Source organism: Penicillium argentinense, assembly GCF_028826775.1.
Source record: "Penicillium argentinense strain IBT 30761 chromosome Unknown utg000005l_segment0_segment0, whole genome shotgun sequence".
In the NCBI taxonomy this organism is placed as follows: domain Eukaryota; kingdom Fungi; phylum Ascomycota; class Eurotiomycetes; order Eurotiales; family Aspergillaceae; genus Penicillium; species Penicillium argentinense.
Genome location: NW_026622664.1, coordinates 3180381 through 3198387, shown reverse-complemented (window position 1 = coordinate 3198387; position 18007 = coordinate 3180381). Strand labels below are relative to the sequence as shown.

The 18007-nt window shown below is 51.1% G+C and overlaps 9 protein-coding genes across 9 annotated transcripts; 6 read left to right on the top strand and 3 right to left on the bottom strand.

The window, feature by feature from the left end:
- Positions 1-223: 223 nt before the first annotated feature.
- N7532_005981 (sugar porter family MFS transporter) lies at positions 224-2049 on the top strand (the record flags this gene model as incomplete). Its single annotated transcript, XM_056618475.1, has 5 exons — positions 224-250; positions 302-347; positions 407-1026; positions 1079-1335; positions 1392-2049. 5 exons carry the CDS (start codon positions 224-226, stop codon positions 2047-2049), a joined length of 1608 nt encoding a protein of 535 aa, XP_056474634.1.
- A 184-nt stretch (positions 2050-2233) lies between these two features.
- Positions 2234-3088, bottom strand: N7532_005980 (PSME3-interacting protein; the record flags this gene model as incomplete). The annotated part of the gene is made up of 2 exons (XM_056618474.1): positions 2234-2796; positions 2923-3088. The coding sequence occupies 2 exons, from the start codon at positions 3086-3088 to the stop codon at positions 2234-2236; spliced, it is 729 nt and encodes a 242-aa protein (XP_056474633.1).
- A 1592-nt stretch (positions 3089-4680) lies between these two features.
- On the top strand, positions 4681-5632 carry gcy1 (putative glycerol dehydrogenase Gcy1; the record flags this gene model as incomplete). The annotated part of the gene is made up of 2 exons (XM_056618473.1): positions 4681-5078; positions 5137-5632. 2 exons carry the CDS (start codon positions 4681-4683, stop codon positions 5630-5632), a joined length of 894 nt encoding a protein of 297 aa, XP_056474632.1.
- Positions 5633-8963: 3331 nt separating this feature from the next.
- On the bottom strand, positions 8964-9812 carry N7532_005978 (uncharacterized protein; the record flags this gene model as incomplete). The annotated part of the gene is made up of 1 exon (XM_056618472.1): positions 8964-9812. One exon carries the CDS (start codon positions 9810-9812, stop codon positions 8964-8966), a length of 849 nt encoding a protein of 282 aa, XP_056474631.1.
- A 1226-nt stretch (positions 9813-11038) lies between these two features.
- N7532_005977 (uncharacterized protein) lies at positions 11039-12461 on the top strand (the record flags this gene model as incomplete). Its single annotated transcript, XM_056618471.1, has 2 exons — positions 11039-11091; positions 11147-12461. 2 exons carry the CDS (start codon positions 11039-11041, stop codon positions 12459-12461), a joined length of 1368 nt encoding a protein of 455 aa, XP_056474630.1.
- Positions 12462-13365: 904 nt separating this feature from the next.
- Positions 13366-13614, top strand: N7532_005976 (1 4-beta cellobiohydrolase; the record flags this gene model as incomplete). Its single annotated transcript, XM_056618470.1, has 1 exon — positions 13366-13614. One exon carries the CDS (start codon positions 13366-13368, stop codon positions 13612-13614), a length of 249 nt encoding a protein of 82 aa, XP_056474629.1.
- An 89-nt stretch (positions 13615-13703) lies between these two features.
- Positions 13704-14797, top strand: N7532_005975 (glycoside hydrolase family 6 protein; the record flags this gene model as incomplete). The annotated part of the gene is made up of 4 exons (XM_056618469.1): positions 13704-13932; positions 13989-14126; positions 14188-14445; positions 14502-14797. The coding sequence occupies 4 exons, from the start codon at positions 13704-13706 to the stop codon at positions 14795-14797; spliced, it is 921 nt and encodes a 306-aa protein (XP_056474628.1).
- A 657-nt stretch (positions 14798-15454) lies between these two features.
- On the top strand, positions 15455-16327 carry N7532_005974 (casein kinase II subunit beta family protein; the record flags this gene model as incomplete). The annotated part of the gene is made up of 2 exons (XM_056618468.1): positions 15455-15757; positions 15839-16327. 2 exons carry the CDS (start codon positions 15455-15457, stop codon positions 16325-16327), a joined length of 792 nt encoding a protein of 263 aa, XP_056474627.1.
- A 344-nt stretch (positions 16328-16671) lies between these two features.
- Positions 16672-17759, bottom strand: N7532_005973 (arylformamidase; the record flags this gene model as incomplete). Its single annotated transcript, XM_056618467.1, has 2 exons — positions 16672-17575; positions 17653-17759. 2 exons carry the CDS (start codon positions 17757-17759, stop codon positions 16672-16674), a joined length of 1011 nt encoding a protein of 336 aa, XP_056474626.1.
- Positions 17760-18007: the final 248 nt, after the last annotated feature.

Here is an 18007-nt window from a genome sequence, read left to right as displayed (position 1 = left end):
GAATCGGTCGAGCGAGATGGGATCAGCTGCGTGGCGTGAGTTAAGGAGGTTCCTCCGAGCCCTAAGCGATGCTTGCCATGTCGCATGGTTTTCCGGTGGTATATCTAGACCAGAGCTGCCCCCGGTGGAGGGTTGATTCTGTGGAGATCCCCAGATTTCTGACCCGTGCTGATCGTGGGTCTCGCTCTACTCGAGCAGTCAATAACAAAGAGAATCGCTCGCCATGCGTCTTTCGCCGGCGTGGTACCAGGTATAGTTGTTTCCAGCTGGAAGTGATCCGAAGCCTGCTAAACATTAATAGTTCCTGGTCGGCGTGTTCGCCTCCCTGGGTTCTTTCCTTTACGGATGTGAGTATTTTTCGAGTCCAAGTCGTGTTCCTGCGGACTTTCCAAGCTAATACGAGTAGATGATCTCGGTGTCATCGCAGAAGTCATTGTCTGCGAATCATTTGTTGAAAAATTTGCCGCCAACTCCACGGAAAGGTTTGCTCCCATTGCCTCCTGCTATAGTGTTTTCAAGGGATCTAATGGAAATAGTGGTCTCGTCGTATCCTTGTTCACCTGCGGTGCCTTCTTCGGAGCATGTTTTGCCGGTCCTGCTGGCGATTACCTCGGTCGACGTCGCACCATCTCACTAGGATGTTTGATGTTCTGTCTGGGAGGAGCTCTCCAAACAGCCGCAAAGAGCCTTGCCTACCTCTACAGCGGTCGATTCTTTGCTGGATTTGGGTATGAGAAACTCCTGCTTAAAACCAGACAAACCGTTGGACTAACATTCAATAGTGTCGGCTTCCTCACCATGGTCATCCCCCTCTACCAGGCTGAAATCTGCCACCCCAAGATCCGTGGTCGAGTCACTGCTCTGCAACAGTTCATGCTGGGCGTCGGTGCCCTGTGTGCTTCTTGGATTTCATATGGCACATACGTCGGATTCTCCCCGACCAACAATGCTCAATGGCAATTGCCCCTTGGTCTTCAGGTCATCCCGGCTGTTCTGCTGGGTCTGCTGATCACCGTCTTCCCCGAGGTATGGCATTCCCAACCCCTATAGCCACGACAGAGCCCTAACACACGCCTAGTCACCCCGTTGGCTCATTGACCACAACCGCTCCGAGGAAGGTCTTCGCACGCTCGCGAAACTGCATGCCCACGGAGACGAAACAAATGCCTGGGTTCAAGCCGAATATGCCCAGATCCAGGAGAGCATAACCTTCGAGCACGAGCACGAGGCCAAGTCCTACATCGAGCTCTTCACCAACCGCTCCTCCTTCCGCCGTCTCTTCCTTTGCTGTGCCATTCAAGCCTCGGTCCAGATGACCGGTGTCTCCGCAATTCAGTATGCCATTCTATAGTCCAATCCGCGTCCAGCCTCTTCTAACCCATTCGAAATAGATACTACTCCGTCGAGATCTACTCTCAAATCGGTATCGCTGGCGACGAAACCCTCCGCTACCAAGCAATCAACTCCATCATCGCGCTCGTCGCCCAATTCCTCTGCATCCTCTTTATTGATCGTTTGGGCCGTCGCTGGACCCTCATCGGCGGCAACCTGGGCAACTGCCTAACATTCATCATCGCGACGATTCTGCTCGCCAAGTTCCCGACCAGCAGCACCAACACCGGCGCTCACTGGGGTTTCATCATCATGACCTGGCTCTACAACTTCTCCTTCTCCTGCACCTGCGGTCCACTTTCGTGGATTATTCCGGCCGAGGTCTTCGACACCCGGACCCGTTCGAAGGGTGTGTCCATCGCGACGGGCGTCTCGTTCGCGTTCAACACCATGATCGGCCAGGTTACCCCCATCGCCATGGAGCATATCAAGTACCGGTATTACTTTTTGTTCGTGATTTGCAATTTTACGAACGCGGTCTTCTTCTACTGCCTCCTCCCCGAGACCAAGAAGGTGCCCCTCGAGGAGATGAACTATATGTTCAAGAATGCGCCTTGGTTCGTGCCTGGAACCCGTAAGGAAGAATACACGGCACACGATCTGGAGAGAAAGGTTGAAGAGCAGGAGGTTAAGTTGAGCACGCAGCATTATGAGTAGGTGTTATTTTGTTGGAATTATTCGGAGGTTGGTTTGAAAAGGACTGGTAATGTCTGGGTTTTATCTTTTGGGACTGTAGCCTTGTCTTTGGGGTATATCCAGAAATAGCAGTTAGTGCGTGAAAGAGAAGCTCGGCATGGGCCCATAACAAATCCGTCGCTGCGAGTAGGCGATCGTAGTACTTTTACCCCGAGTCTGAATCCGATCCGTATCCCACCAGACCAAGACCAGTCGACGCTGGTGCCGGCGCAGGCTTAACCAGCTCCTTCGTCTCCGGCTGAGACTTGTCATTGGCACCCTTCTTCTCCGAAGCCGTTGACGTCTCCCTGGTATCCCCGGAATATTTCGCGCTGTTCGCATCCAAGTCCTTGTCATTCTTCACATCACCCGACTGACTCGACTTGCGTTCAGCCTGGCCCTCCTTAGCACCAGCCTCAGAAGCCTTCCGCTTCTTCCCAGGAAGCAAAAGATCCTTCTTCTCCCTCCGCCTCTTGCGCGCGGGAATAGACCACTCATCATGTTCCGCAGGCGCAACATTAAGATCCGTCGAGCCCAGAGTCACCTTCTCCGCCTCCTCGCGCTGCTTGCGGAACGCCTCCAGTTGATCTGCGGTATCCTTCTTCACGGCAGCTTCCTGGGCGCGTGTCGATTCGAGGACACTATCGAGGAATTCGACTTCGTCTTCGTCCAGCGAGCGAAATTGGTTCCTTAGTTTGGTTTTCTCTTCGAAGGCTTCTTGCTTGGCCACTGTTTAAGGGACGGTCATCCTAACATGTTAGCCGGGTTCTTTACATCCCACCAATATTGGCAATGCCTACAGTACAGCCGAATTGCACTGGATCGGATCCACAGGGACGAACTGATTAAACTCACTTTTATTCTGCTGCAGTACCTCATAGAGACTCTTCCCGCCATCCTGCTTCCCAACATCCGCCTTGCGCCGGCGCTCCTCCTCTAATTCCTGCTGGGCGCGCAACCAGGCGTCATCGCGCTGGACAGACTCGTCATTTGTGCCGCCCGACACGAAACCCGAGGACATGATCGGGACGATTGCTGAGGAGGATGTGAGTGGGGGAGTTGGAGACGCGCCGACTCGGGTAGAATGGCCGTCCGGGCGGTGAATTTATCCGGCGTCAATCAGTGGGGATGGCGGCAGGGTAAATCTTGCGCGAATACTACTGTAAGTGGAATTGCCTGAAATTTGATTCAGTGGTGAGTTGGATCGGCGGTGTCCTTACAAAATTTATCCTTGTGAGTAAAATGGCGCATTTAATCGAGGGGGTGGTTCCGTAGTATTGACTGCTCATGCCTAGTTTGGCGATCTGATCAATTCGTTGCATTTGGTAGGCGGACAGAAGGAGAAGCGGAGAATGAACAGAAAGAAGCCCTTGAGGAACTTGATGAACGAAATGGTATATCGAAATGATAATTGACTACTTTTTATCCTGAATTCTTACATTAGCGTAGAATATATAATATTGTCTCTATAATTCAGGCTCCGAGTCGCCTCATCTTGGCTGAAGTTGTTTACACCGATTAGGGATGTTTTTATGCCAATTTCCAAAACTACACCTTGAGCTAAGACATTTACAATTAGCCTGGGGCTATGCTGTCAAAATATCTAACAAACTGGTTACAACAGAAAAGAATCAACAAGACAGCGTTGCGCCCCGCGCAGAGGGCGGCGGAATAGATGCCATAATAAGCATGTTTATGCCTTAGGCGTTAAGATTCAATATCCAAGATGATTAAATCAGTGCTCCAGGACTCTTTAATCATTCTCGATATGGCTATAACTGAATTAGAGCGTCCAGGGTTTGCAGGGTTATCCTCATAGTTTAGTTCTATCCCTGCTGAGGTCTGCAACGTCTCTGTTGATCGCACCCCATTGGGTGGCAAGCAGCATAGTTAGCAAATGCAGTACGTATTTGAATTAGGCCACCACTACCATCGGTGACTAGCTATTTCGAGTTACTCTCAGGTACGGTCCAATTCTTATTTTACCCATGCATATAAAAGGTGCAGCATTGATCAGACCTACTATAAGTCCAATCGAAGGTATCTACGGTCTCTACTAGGAGGTAGCATTATGCTTAGAACACTGTATAAGAAAAATAGATAAATTCAACGCCAGCAGTAACGGATCTTGACCTGTATACTTCCCAACAATTATGATCGCATCGCAGCATAATCGAGTACCGAAGATTCGCGAAGGAGACAAACCGGAATGGAGCGTCATGGAGTGGTTCGGGTGGGCCCTGCATTCCGGCAGAGTTGGAGCGTATTTAGCCGGAATGCAAAAGCCCGGGGCCCCTCATGATATCGTCGCCTCTGCCCAGCGGATTGTCCTCGGCGGCTAAAGCTGGTCAACGGCGATACGATCGGAAATCGGATTACCGTGTCCATTTGCACTCGGCTAATTGCACTCGGCTCCCCGATTGCGCAGAGTCGAATCGCAGCGAAGGTCCCCACAAGAATAGCGGGGCAGCGGCCAACTGGTTGCGAAATCATCGCTGCTTGGACCTGCCCACTTTACGCCGCCATGCCTATAAAGACCGCGGACCCCTCCAGTGCCATTGCCTCTTCTCTCTTCTTCCCTCACATACCTTGACTCTCCCCAAGATCATCACCATGTCGAACCAGCACACCCAGAAGACCTACACCCTCAACACCGGCAACAAGATCCCCGCCATTGGCCTGGGAACTTGGCAGTCCAAGCCCAATGAGGTCCGCGAGGCCGTCAAGAACGCCCTGCTGAAGGGTTACCGCCACATCGACACTGCCCTGGCCTACGGCAACGAGGCTGAGGTCGGCGCCGGTATCCGCGACTCCGGCGTGCCCCGCGAGGAGATCTGGCTCACCACCAAGTTGGACAACACCTGGCACCACTGCGTCGAGGAGGGCATTGCCTCCTCCCTGAAGGACCTCGGCACCGACTACGTCGACCTCTACCTGGTCCACTGGCCCAGCTCCACCGACCCCAACGACAAGTCCAAGCACCTGCCCGACTGGAACTTCATCAAGACCTGGTAAGCATACTATACCTTCACCTTTTTACCAGGACAATGGCTAACGCAGTCACTACAGGCAAGAGATGCAGAAGCTCCCTGCCACCGGCAAGGTCCGCAACATCGGTGTCTCCAACTTCGGCATCAAGAACCTGGAGATCCTCCTCAACGACCCCAGCACCAAGATCGTCCCCGCCGTCAACCAGATCGAGCTGCACCCCAACAACCCCTCCCCCAAGCTGGTCGCCTACAACACCTCCAAGGGCATCCATTCCACCGGCTACTCCTGCCTGGGCTCCACCAACTCCCCTCTCTACAAGGACCCCACCCTGCTCTCCATCGCCGAGAAGAAGGGCAAGACCCCTCAGCAGGTCCTGCTGGTCTGGGGTATCCAGAAAGGCTGGAGCGTTATCCCCAAGTCCGTCAGCAAGTCTCGCATTGACGGCAACTACGAGATTGACGGCTGGAGCCTGACTGATGAGGAGGTTGCTCAGCTGGATAACCTGAAGGACCGCTTCAAGGTTTGCGGTGATGACTGGTTGCCTATTAAGGTCTTCTTCGGTGATGACGAGTAAAATGGTGCGCAGTGCGCAACTCCATGATGTTTTACGAGTACATAAGTATTTAGATACCAAAGTCGATTTTTCTGCACGAACGCTTGATACATGTCCCCACGGTAAAATAAACTGCAATGCAAATGCCTGTCCAGGTGCTGCTAGAGCCAAAACCACTGACTGAACGACGGCGGCCCTGCACCCTTCGAACTAGAACCGGGAGCATTTTCGGAATCTTCATACTCCTTCACCACGCGATATTGCGCATAAATCGAGCCACCAAACGAGGCCAAGCAAACCGCAGAAACGCCGATCCTCCAGCCCTTATCGTGAAAAGTTAGCTTGGTCTTCTCGAGTACCTTTTGTCGGGGTGGAGGCATCCGTTTGCGCAGGTGGAGTTGAGACGAAAAGGGTCCCGTGAGGACACGGTGCGGGATTCTGAATGGCATTGGCAGCTGAGTGCTCGGATAATTGTTGGTCTGGGTCTCGGTTAGTTGAATTTGAGAGGCAAGTGAGAGCTGGTGTTCCGTACGGGATTGATGTTCGTTTTTCTTGAGCTCCGTTTCCGAATAGGAAATGGAGTCCCGGATAGGCTTAGTAGTGTTGTCGGTAGTTGTTCTCGGGGTTTATGCGATGAGGAGATCTTTCATATTTTTTTTAAAGAGGAGTCTGTTAGAAGGGCATAACTCATGTGCCACGAAATCCCTGAAGAGAACAAAGAAAGAAGGCCAGTTCACTACCAAATGGTCTGCTGGATCGACTTATCAGGTTCACAGCTTTTCTGGCGACCTTTCTGCATTCATCACCAAGAACCTGGTACTCATCTTCTCGACCGGTAACATCAGCTCAAACCTTTTCCCTTTCCGCGATTTTCTGAAATCCGTTCTTTCAGGCCATCTCTGCAAACTGTATTGGTCCCTTGATTTCCGGTCGGCACCCTGAAGTGGGAAAAGAATGTACTTGAACAATTAGATACCATCCCAGAAAATAAACTGAGCTGCTGAAACTACGAACTACGCAACTCTCGACTTCGTGTACACCGTTGGGTTCAAGTTCATTTTTGTCCAATGATTCTATCAACGCAAAGCAAGCCCTTCCTGCTCTGTGCGGCCAGATATGTGCTGATGAGAGGTGAGCAAGGAAAGCCGCGAATTAGGCCAGTGCTTGAATTCTATGTGTGGCCCTGTAGATTCAAATTAGCCTGTAACTCATGCATAATATGTATTCATTTCAGAATAGTTGACGAGTTGACAAATATTCATAGAACACACTGTCAATTGACCGGAAGTGTAGTTCCCAATGGACATACTGACCCTAAATACAACAAATTTGGGATGGCGATAAGTGGTATAGGTAGAGAGCGTGACAGAGGCTGATGGGTAATGAATATGCGACCCGGATCAGGCTCGTCGACTAAGTCGTTCGCAGGCGTGTCGTAAGCGTCGGAATCCTCAAGGGTAAATATTATCCGTCTCGGTGCTAATTTTGCGAGCTTGGTAGAACTGATGTGTGGCAGAGAAATCACTCAATAGATGTTAGAAGGTGATTCTGTTTCCTGTGATGTTTTTCTGTGAAGACGGAGGCGGGTAGGACAGCAAATCATATGTAGCATCCAGCTTTACGCGCATTTTGGAAGGCAGATTGATAGCTAAATGACTGAATTAGATCCACAAGAGGCTGGAACAAGGTATTTCGGAATGGACGACTCATATGTGTAGCTTAACCGCGCGCTCGCTCGAGGCCTCGGGGCTGAGGCCTAGAGATGTACCAGCCGCCCGGGCGAGGCTCTTCTAGTATGTAATTATAGACACCGTTTCCCCCCCCCCCCTCCATTCCAGCACCCAACTGTATCCACCAATCAAGCATACATTGTACCAGTCGCCGCAAGTGCTCAAGATGCATTTTTGAGACGGGCCTTTTGCTTCAAGCCCACGCTAAGGCGGACCCCTGCTAATTTATAAAACCATAAGTTCGGGTGACAGGTCGGCGTCAACTGCGCACATCGCTTTTCACTAAGGCCTGGGATAAATTTGGAAGTATATATCCAAATTTGTTTGAAGTCGATTAACGTGGCATATGCTGTTAGCTGACAAAATTATAAGAAGCAAGGCATGGCGACTGGATTGCTCACTCAGAAACACACTTCAGATTACAGAAATATTCTCAGTCATTCTCTCATTATGAGTGTGGGCCGTTCTCTCTCTTTCATGCCTAAAAGCAGGGGCAGATACAATTCCTCATGATCAGTCAGATAATAGCGGTACACCAGTCGTTTGTATTCCTTTACTGGGGGCAGTGTCATACCTCCTTCATTTCCCTCTTTTCTCGAAGTACCATTTGCATATAAGTTAGTGGGAACCCTCTTCTGTTTACTCCTGAACCCTCCTGCGTGGCTACCATGTTGTATCACTTCGTTGAGCTGACCAGTAAGGTTCGATATGAAGAGCCCTACTACTTATTTAAAACGGGATATATTTAAAACGTGATAAATGGCTAAATGTGACTCAAACCATAATCAGGCGTACCAAATTCGGCCTGAACCTAAAGCTGGCAAGCCGGGTGCAAGAATTCTACATAGCCATGAGCTTGTTCTCCGCTCAGCGATGTTGAAAAACACCTCCAAAATGCACCGGCTCGATTCCGGCCCAAGTCCAAAGCCATTGACCCAAGCAGGCCCAGCACCTCGACGGCGCCGAGACTATTAGTGTCCTAAGCAGTTCCAAAATCATGCAATGGTCATACCAAGAGCAGGGTATTATACTGAATACTAAACCATGGACTATCTTATCATGACCAGAACCCGAAGTCTGGCAAGGCATATGAAACCTTGATTTCTCCGAAAGGGAAGCAGATCAGAGATTCTGTTCAACCTGGATATACGCGGACTATTACCGATCAGCACAAAAATATATGTACAAGGCATGCCCTACCATCCATACGTGCCAAAAGAGGAGCTCGACAAATTCGAGGGCAAAAGAAAAGCGGGTCTCTTTTGCCTGCTCAAGATGTGTACAGGTCCCAACGTATGGATCGCCTTTCTACTAAAAGATGATTTCTATTTGCTACTTACATTCAATTCCCTCAGAATCTTGATCCAGATCTTTGCGAATCCTATATTTCTGTCTCAATATGTTCTTTTCATCTCAGCACTTTCTTTTCATCTGAAGAGCTTTTGTAAAATCTCTCGCAAGCCACGTAATTCATTGTTAAATTACGTAGTATCAGTTAGACAACAATGTTTCGATTTTGGGTATCGGTTAAATCATATGATGTAGATTTTGCACATGGTGGTACTCGCTAAACCCACCTCTCCCATCACCAAATTAAAGTATTAAGATAGAAGGTCCCATATTCATTCCTTCTTGTCGGGAACAAACTGGGTCGCATCGAGCTCATGTCGCACAATCATGGGCACTAGTCTTTCTGCTCCCATTTCATACCTTTCCGAAGTAGGCGAGAGCTCAGACACAGCCCCCGAACCTTGTAATTCACGACTATCTTGTCCCCGAGAGATAGGCTTATCTGAGATGGGCGACTTTTCTTCATCGGGGTTGGACATTTCTGCCACCCCAGTTGTTGAGTCTGTCTGAAGGGCGGCGTTGGACTTGGCGGCAGTTTTGCGTCGGCGCCAAAGGAAGAAGATCAGAATGCCAGCAATAGCCACAGCAGCTACAACCCCGACCACTATTCCTGCGATCGCACCACCGGACGGGGTGGCCTCTTTGTCCGATGTGTCTGATGCGCTAGAAGCCGAAGCTGAGGCTGAGGCTGCGGCAGAGCTGGCGGAGGCATCAGAGGTAGGTGTGGTTGCCGTTGTGGATGTTGGGGAGGCATTTGCGTCGGTTGCTGAAGCAGAGGCTGATGCTGAAGATGCATAAGACGATGTATCGTTTACCACTTTGAATGATTGAAGGTGTTGGCTGGAGGGATGATCTACCCATGGCCAGGGCTTGCATGTATAGCCAGCAGACGGCTCTTCACAATCAGAATTGGTGTAGAGGAAAATACACCAATGTCCCTCCTGCGGGTTCCAGTCATACACATTTCCCGTGGGATTGTCCATCACTTGGCAATCCTGCCGCTTGTCCCCTTGGACAGTGAGCAATTTTCCAGTCGGATTGTGCCAGCTGAAGACCCATGCTGAGACTGATGGCAGGCAAGCGAGGTATAGTGGTAACGAAAGAAACGAGGAAGGCCTCATAGTTGCGTATCGCAGGGTCCCACGGAAAGGGGCGTTTTGTGGGTTTGACAGTAGTGATTAAGTTCAAATGCAGATTTCTGCGGGTCGTGGCTCTTATGTTTAATTCAGCCTCAGGGCCCTTCCCCTTTCCGGCGGCTCGTGTTCTTGGGCTGAGTATTGGTTCTTGCAGAATTAGTCGCATGTGCCAAGGCTCGGAGACGGCGTGTCCCATACATTTGGCGCAGGAAATGCTCATTCAACCAATCGTGCTCTGATCGACTCTCGCCAATTGCTTGGCATGAAAGGGTTACAGTCGGAAGAAGGGGTCTTCGATGTCCCCGGGTCCACTTCCAGCCCGCAGAATACGAGATGATCGACAGTCTACCAGTCACACTCGTTCTTGCCTGTGCATTGACGCCCACAGCGAATTTTGATCTGTCAGAGCTGGTCGCGCGCTGAATGGCCCATGTGATGATTTCCAGGGGTGGAAAAATTAACCAGAAGGGAAGTATAACGCGAAGTTGTTTAGCCTGCTCGAAAGTCACTTATGCTTTTGTTTAGGATGTGGAGAGACTTCCGTAGCAATCTGCAGATCAAGAGATCGAGGTGATATGGAGTAGACATTTGACTAGTTTGAGCTGCTACATCTCGCGAAGGGTTTGGCTGAAGCGAGGCTGAAGCGAGGCTGGAGAAAATGTTAATTTCCGCTGCTTGTTACTTCCATCCTAATTCCCATCAACGATCAGACTGACTAACGCGACTCAAGGGTCTAATATGTCATCAAATGGCCTTTTTCCATGCTCCGTGAACTTGGATCCTATTTATATTGATATCTATCCCACGCTAATAATACAGACATCCATTCAAATAGGACGAAAGTCATCTTCTGGAACCCGTAGTTCATACCTCGCGACTAACGATGAACCTCTGTAGCCCGGCCGTTAGATTACTTTCTGATTCCATCCAGGTGGCCCTTGGAATTTCATCGCTTTACCGTCAAGCTTGTTCCTACAAATAGTGAAACTGTCATAGAAATAGCAAAATGATGAATTCTACAACGCAGCCACCAGCACATACAGCTTTTTGTCCAATGATCGCTGCCCGGTCACATGCGTGGCAATGCACCGCCACATCTCCGCCTGAGGCTGCAAACTGATAAGCCGTCTCCTCCCGCGTCATCAGGTATCATCTCTCCTCCTCACTCACGCTCATCAAGTTGACCAAACATACACCTTTTGACAGTCAACATGGCGCCTGCATATGGGCACCTGCTGCTCCCCAAAATGTGGAGAGCAGCAAGGTACGAGCGATCCCAAATTGTCATTTTCCGAGTCACTCGGCTGACATTCCCCCAGGTTTGCCTACATGAAGGCCTACAAGGCTATAAGAGCCAAATTACCAGAACCTACTCAAGAAGCCGTGCTTCGCTATCAACCGGCCTACGCTCGCATTAACACTCAGCAACCCATCAATCGCGTCGCCGCTATCCGTCAGGCTCGTAGCCGTCACTTCTCGACCCGCGCAGCCGGCGCCTTCGTCACCGCGCTTCGATCTGGAGCCCAAGCAGATGTCGGCGCTTACAAGACCACCCGTGTCGCTTTCAACATCAGTCGACTTACGAGCCGCGCTCCCTTCGCATCTACGCTTCGTCCGAACCTGACTGGTGGCACTCTTGGTCGTACCGCTAGTGGATATGCCTTTGGAGCTGGTCGTTTTGGGGGAGCTCGTTATTTCTCCCATGGTCCTGCAGCCCCAGCCCAGGTGATACAAAATGTTTCTCAGGGCGTGCGAGCTTTCTTCCTTTCTGGCCAGAAAGTTCGTTTCGATGGAATTGATCCCCGCACTGGCGAGAAACGTTACAAAGCCGTCACTGCTCTCCAGGATCAAGCCGGGCGCAAGATGACCGCTGTCCCTCACACTGCCCCGGGCTCGCACATCGACTTCCAGCTCTCCCCGACCATCACTGCTTTCGGTGCTCTAGCCGCCTTGAACAAGGAAGCCGGAGTTCCCGCCGAAGCTACCCTGAACTCCGACGGTCTCGTCGATATGCTCTCTGGCGACTTTGCTCGCTCTCTCAAGGAGTTTTCCATCGTTCTCAATGATCTCAAGCGGCTTTCAGCTCTGGGTGACCTCCCGGTAACTCTTCACGATCGATCCACTATTCGTGTGGGATTCCCGGGCTGCGACGCAGAGACCGTGGAACACCTTTGCGATGAAATTGGAATACAGCGGGGACGTATTACGCAAGACGAAGATTTCGCCCTCCGCAATGGCGCTGATTTGGCGTTGATTTTCCCATTTGCATCCAGTGTGGCCCCTTCCTCGGAAACAGATTACTTCTTCGAGCCTGCCTCGAAGGAGCAGCCCAAATATTCTGATGACCTTGATTGGCGTCATATGCTTACACCGGAGATGGGTAGCCCGTTCAACCCGGACTCTGGCCCGGACTCCGGTAATGCGATTAGCTTTGAGGATGGCGAGTTATTCGGCAACAACCCTTGGACATCATCGCCGAAATCCGCCTACTCGAGTATCAACATTAGCGAGCTTGGAGATCGTACCTACTTCTCAGAGGTTCCCAGCGCTGGTCAGCAGGAGAGCCCGTCCGAGTACGATGGTGCTGAAGGGATCTACAGATTCTTGGCCGAGTGCGATCACGTACGACGTTGAGCGACCGTCGCTCACAATTTGAACTTGCTTGCTATTTTTGATCATTTATTGATGTTGATTTTTTAGTCCTGGCCGAAGCCGTACTGACTTGATGATAGCGCTTATACCACTCCACTCACTTGAACATTTCTTTTCGTCATCTGCAGTGAACTTTCAGAATTCATTGAATACGATGTTTATACCACATACTTATTCCACCGCACTCAGTAAGCGTAGTCCATTGTAACAATCGAACTGAACGCGCCAGTCTCCACATTCGCACCTTGAAGAAGCTAATCCCCGGCTTCCCCGCGAAATATCAGCCACCAACCGCCACGTCGCACAGGCGTCCGGCAAAGGTCACATCGTGAGATCCGAGTCACGAATTTAATCGAAACTACATCGAGTATTCCGTGACGAAAAGGTCTTGTTTGCGGTCGGTAAGCCGTGTTGAATATATCCAAGCCATTTTCCATCAATGAAGTGGATGAGCTAGGGTGTGAAGAAGATCGGCAAAGAGCATCCATTTTGGGGACGGGAGTCCAGTCCGCTTGAGACGAGCTTGGCCTTGGAAACTGCGGTCACGTCCTGGTCAATTCCTTAGCCGGTTTCAGGGACATGCGCCTTATTCAAAGATTCATTTTAGCCAAATTTTAGGACTGCGCTTCTGATGTGCATCATCATTTGATGATAGCTAACGCTGCAGAAATGCCAAGATATGCTGGTACCTGGACCCTGATTTCTTGACAGAGAAGTATCGGAAGCACGGTACGAGTGCCGGCGTCGTTTTAGGCTATGCTCGAGGACAGGGAGTATTTATGGTGGGCCAAAGCCGCGCATGATGGCATCGTGACCAAGACACCTGAAGAATATTCAACGACAAAAGCTCAGACCGATAGCCTACCGGCAGGCTGAATTTCTCATCATGCGATCTATACTGAAACTGGTTCTATTGCTGGCATCGACCGCAGCAGCAGCAGCTATTGCCAACCCAGCTCCGTCCGCTATAACTGCCAGGGCTGCCGCGACTGGAAACCCTTTCTCCGGCTATCAGATGTATGTCAACAACTACTATGCATCCGAGGTTTCTGCTTCAGCATTGCCATCTATGACAGGCAGTGCTGCAGCTGCGGCTAGCAAAGCAGCTGAAGTTCCGTCATTCTACTGGTTGTAAGTTTTCTGTTCTGGATCTTAATGCAGTTTTGCCCCCAATTTGCTCACAGTGATCATTCAAACAGAGATACGGCCGACAAAGTGTCCACAATGGATAGCTTCCTTTCCGATATCAAATCGAAGAACGCAGCGGGAGCGAGTCCACCTATTGCCGGAATCTTCGTCGTGTACGACCTGCCAGATCGTGATTGTGCCGCACTCGCGAGCAATGGCGAATATTCAATTGCCAATGGCGGTGTTGCGAAGTACAAGACTTATATTGACAACATTCGTTCCACGCTGCAAAAGTACTCGGACGTGCAAACTATTCTTGTCATTGGTGAGCCGAATTCCCTTGCAGCAGTAAATGGAAACATGAGTCTGACTTTACTCCAGAGCCTGACAGTCTGGCCAACCTGGTCACCAATATGGCTGTTTCGAAATGTGCAAATGCTCACGACGCATATCTTGAGTGCACGAACTATGCAGTCACTCAATTGAGCCTGGACAATGTGGCTATGTATCTTGATGCTGGTAAGTGTTGCAACTTCCACATTTATGAGTGTTTTGGGATTATGGCTCATGTTTACTATAGGACATGCTGGATGGTTGGGATGGCCTGCCAACCTGAGCCCAGCTGCTCAACTGTACGCTCAAGTTTATAACAATGCCTCTCAACCCGCCTCGCTGCGAGGTCTGGCAACAAACGTTGCCAACTACAACGGCTGGTCCCTCTCAAGCTGCCCGTCTTACACCTCTGGAAATTCCAACTGTGATGAAAAGAAATATGTCAATGCCATCGCACCACTGTTGAAGAGTGCAGGCTGGGATGCTCACTTCATCACGGACACCGGTAAGTGCCGATATGGAGGCTGTGGATGCGAATGATCATGCTAACTCTGTCCACAGGCCGCAATGGTGTCCAGCCTACTCAGCAGAATGCCTGGGGAGATTGGTGCAATGTGAAGGGCACTGGATTTGGTGTTCGTCCAACTACCGATACTGGCGATAGCCTGGAGGATGCTTTTGTTTGGGTGAAGCCTGGTGGGGAGAGTGACGGCACATCTGACAGCAGTGCGGCCCGATACGATGCCCACTGCGGATACAGTGATGCTCTCCAGCCCGCACCTGAGGCTGGCACGTGGTTCCAGGTAGGATTGAATGCTGTTATAGCTCCTCTTCCGTTTACTGACCGAGTTGTCTAGGCATACTTCGCCCAATTGGTGGCTAACGCGAACCCTTCGTTTTGAGATAACGATGTGGCTTGGAGGGCTCGGGTAGTATGGATCCACGGATTATAGCAGGCCTTCTCAATATTTTTTACCAAACAATTCACATGCTATAGCTCATTTTGCCCGTAGGTGGATGCGGTGGAGTGCAGTGTTGCAAGCAAACGTAGATCATGGAGGCGGTGAAGTATTTCCTGGCAGAACTCACCGCCCAGAGCCCACCCGGTGGATTTGATGGCGGGCACAAACCCTCTCCCCATAGACCTCCAGCTTATCCTCTCCACGCCTATCCGCGAAGATCGCCCGTCGTAACGACCCTTTCACCCCACGAAATCGCGGACCTGCATTGCTTAGTAGTGCAGCAGTGGGGTTCCCAACACCCCCGGGTTGATCCACCCAATCTCTGTGGCTGTCACCTGCCCAACCTGCAAGTACACCGAAACAACCAAGACTGGTAGGATCGAGTCGCCCACCTGGCTCGGCCTCTGTTCGGAAAGATGGAGGACTTTAACAGCGAGACTGATAGCGACTACACCAGCTACTGGAGAGACTGGGTATGTTTATTACCTTGTGGAACATTTCTGTCCACCCCACCTCGTTTTGCCCCGCGACGATATGATGGCTGGGCTCGAAATGCTGCATATGGCTTGCCTTGCGAATATTTGGCTAATACCGGTCGAGAATACACAGTTTGTCTCTTCGCGAGGGAACGAATACTTCTGTGAAATTGATGAAGATTACCTGACCGATCGGTTCAACCTTACCGGCCTGAACACCGAAGTTCCCTACTACCAATATGCCCTGGATCTCGTGACGGATGTGTTCGATCTCGACGCCGATGATGATCTCCGGGAACAAATTGAGAAGTCTGCCCGTCACCTCTACGGATTGGTGCATGCGCGATACATCGTGACCACTCGTGGCCTGGCTAAAATGGTGTGTATTTGTTCTCATTCCCCTGATAGCGATAGGACTCCGAAGAAGCGTAAACTAACATTTTGTCTGTAGCTTGACAAGTACAAGAAATGCGACTTCGGGAAATGCCCTCGTGTCCTGTGCGACGGCCACCCCCTCTTGCCCATGGGCCAAGCCGACCTGCCCAACTCGAGCACGGTCAAGCTCTATTGCCCCAAGTGCGAAGACATCTACAACCCCAAATCCTCGCGCCACGCCTCCATTGACGGTGCCTATTTCGGCACCTCATTCCACTCCATTCTGTTCCAGGTTTATCCCGCGCTGAACCCCGAGAAGAGTATGCGCCGTTTCGAGCCCCGCATTTATGGCTTTAAGGTACACGCTGCCGCCGCTCTCGCCCGCTGGCAGGACGCCCACCGGGAAGACATGACTTGGCGCCTATCTGACTTTGGCATTGACCACAAATTCATTGAAGAGGAGAGCGAGAGTGAGAGCGAAGAGGCTTACGAGTACGGCGAGGAAGTGTCAACCGCGAAGGCCGAGAAGATCGCAGGGGACGTGGCATCAGGCCGCATGGATCTAGGCAACTGATCAAATACGCCTGGATCTTTCACGAGCAAACATTTGGCGTAATGAGGGACTTTCCAATATTTGATCTTGCGTGATATGCGTTTACGACTAATGGCGTTTCCAACGTTTCCAAGGCCCACGGGGCCAATCGTGTTTTCCCGACCTTGTATCTACATTCCCCTATATGCTCAACCCGAAATCACAAATGAAGATACCAAAGCTTGATACAATAGTACTCATTCCTCGTAGAAGTAGCAGTCGTCTATGCGTCTCTAATTGCAGGCACCGTGTATGCATGCCAATGCAAATTCCAATCACGCAAACCGGGACGTTCGAGAGCTCTCGGCACCATTAGGCCCTCCTCACTATGAAGATTGACCCCCAAACGGCTCCGGCTCAGGCGCAAGCCCCATCCTCAGCAGCTCCACGAAGGCATACTTGATCGTCCTCGCCAATTCCTCGCCCGTTAACCAGGCCTCGTCATGAGCACCCTCAATAGACATGGCGCGGACTCGGCGACTACTATCTGTGAGTTCATGCACAGGAACCTGCGCCTGGTCCTGTTCCCAGCCTTTCAGTGCATCTTTCATCGCTTCCAGCTGGCCAGCATCGACAAGCTCATCATCTTTCGAGTGCGCCAAGATAACTAATCGCCCATTCTTCCAGCCACCCTCCACCCCCCTTGACCCAAACATCTGCGCAGGCGACACGGCATCCCAGAGCAACTCGTCCGCCCCAAATGCGCCCTCGATAAATTCACGGTATGCAGAGATATCCGAATGATCGTCGCGCAATCGTCGCAAATCGTATATCCCGGCTACGCCAACGATGGCTGTGGGTTGTGACGTCAATCGCGGAGGCAGGGGACCAGGCGATGTGGAAATGGTCTCTGTGCGTGCGTCATTGTCGTTTGTACCATTGAACAGCACTTCCCTGTGTCCCGCAACAGCGCCCATGACGGCCTGAAAAGCCATGGTTGCGCCGCAGCTGTGTCCGACGAGAATGTACTTTGCGCCGAAGGAATAAGTGTTCTGGAGGAATGCGAGCGCGGCCTCGACGTCGCGGATGTGGTCTGGGTGCTTCGCATCACGATAGTGCTCCCGCGGTGTCGTCTCATCCTGGGGGTGGTTTGGATGCGCGCTCAGTCGGTAGGAAATGGAGGCGAAACCGGCGATTGGGAGACTGGGCGAGTCGCGGAGGATATTTTCAGTCCTTTCAAAGGTGTCGGCTGTGATTGTCGGGTCGCGCCAGGCGCCGCCGTGGATGTAGCTATTGACAATGTCAGTTATATCCTACGCGCCAGCGTTTGCGACTACGAAGGGACAGTGGTTGGGGTGGCGACGTACACTACCCAGTAGCCATCTAGGCGCGGTGGAAGGGTGGCCACGGAGATTGTTTGCAGAGAGTTGAAACGACCGTATGTAACGGTTCTCTTGCCTGGCTCGGTTGCCATGGCGCAAAAATTGGTAAGAGTACGTCGGGAAAGGGTGCGATCTATAGGAACGTGTTCAGACACAGGTACACTGATATCGGTCGATCTCGCAGGAAGTGGGACGGGGGCCGTGTCATGACTAATGGCGTAGTACAGAATTGGGGGCTGATAGCAGAATGGTGGTATGAATTATATTTATTTTCAATGTTATTTGTCCCGTTCTTAGGGGAGCATCTTCCTCCACTCGATCAGTCCCGTTTTTATAGATC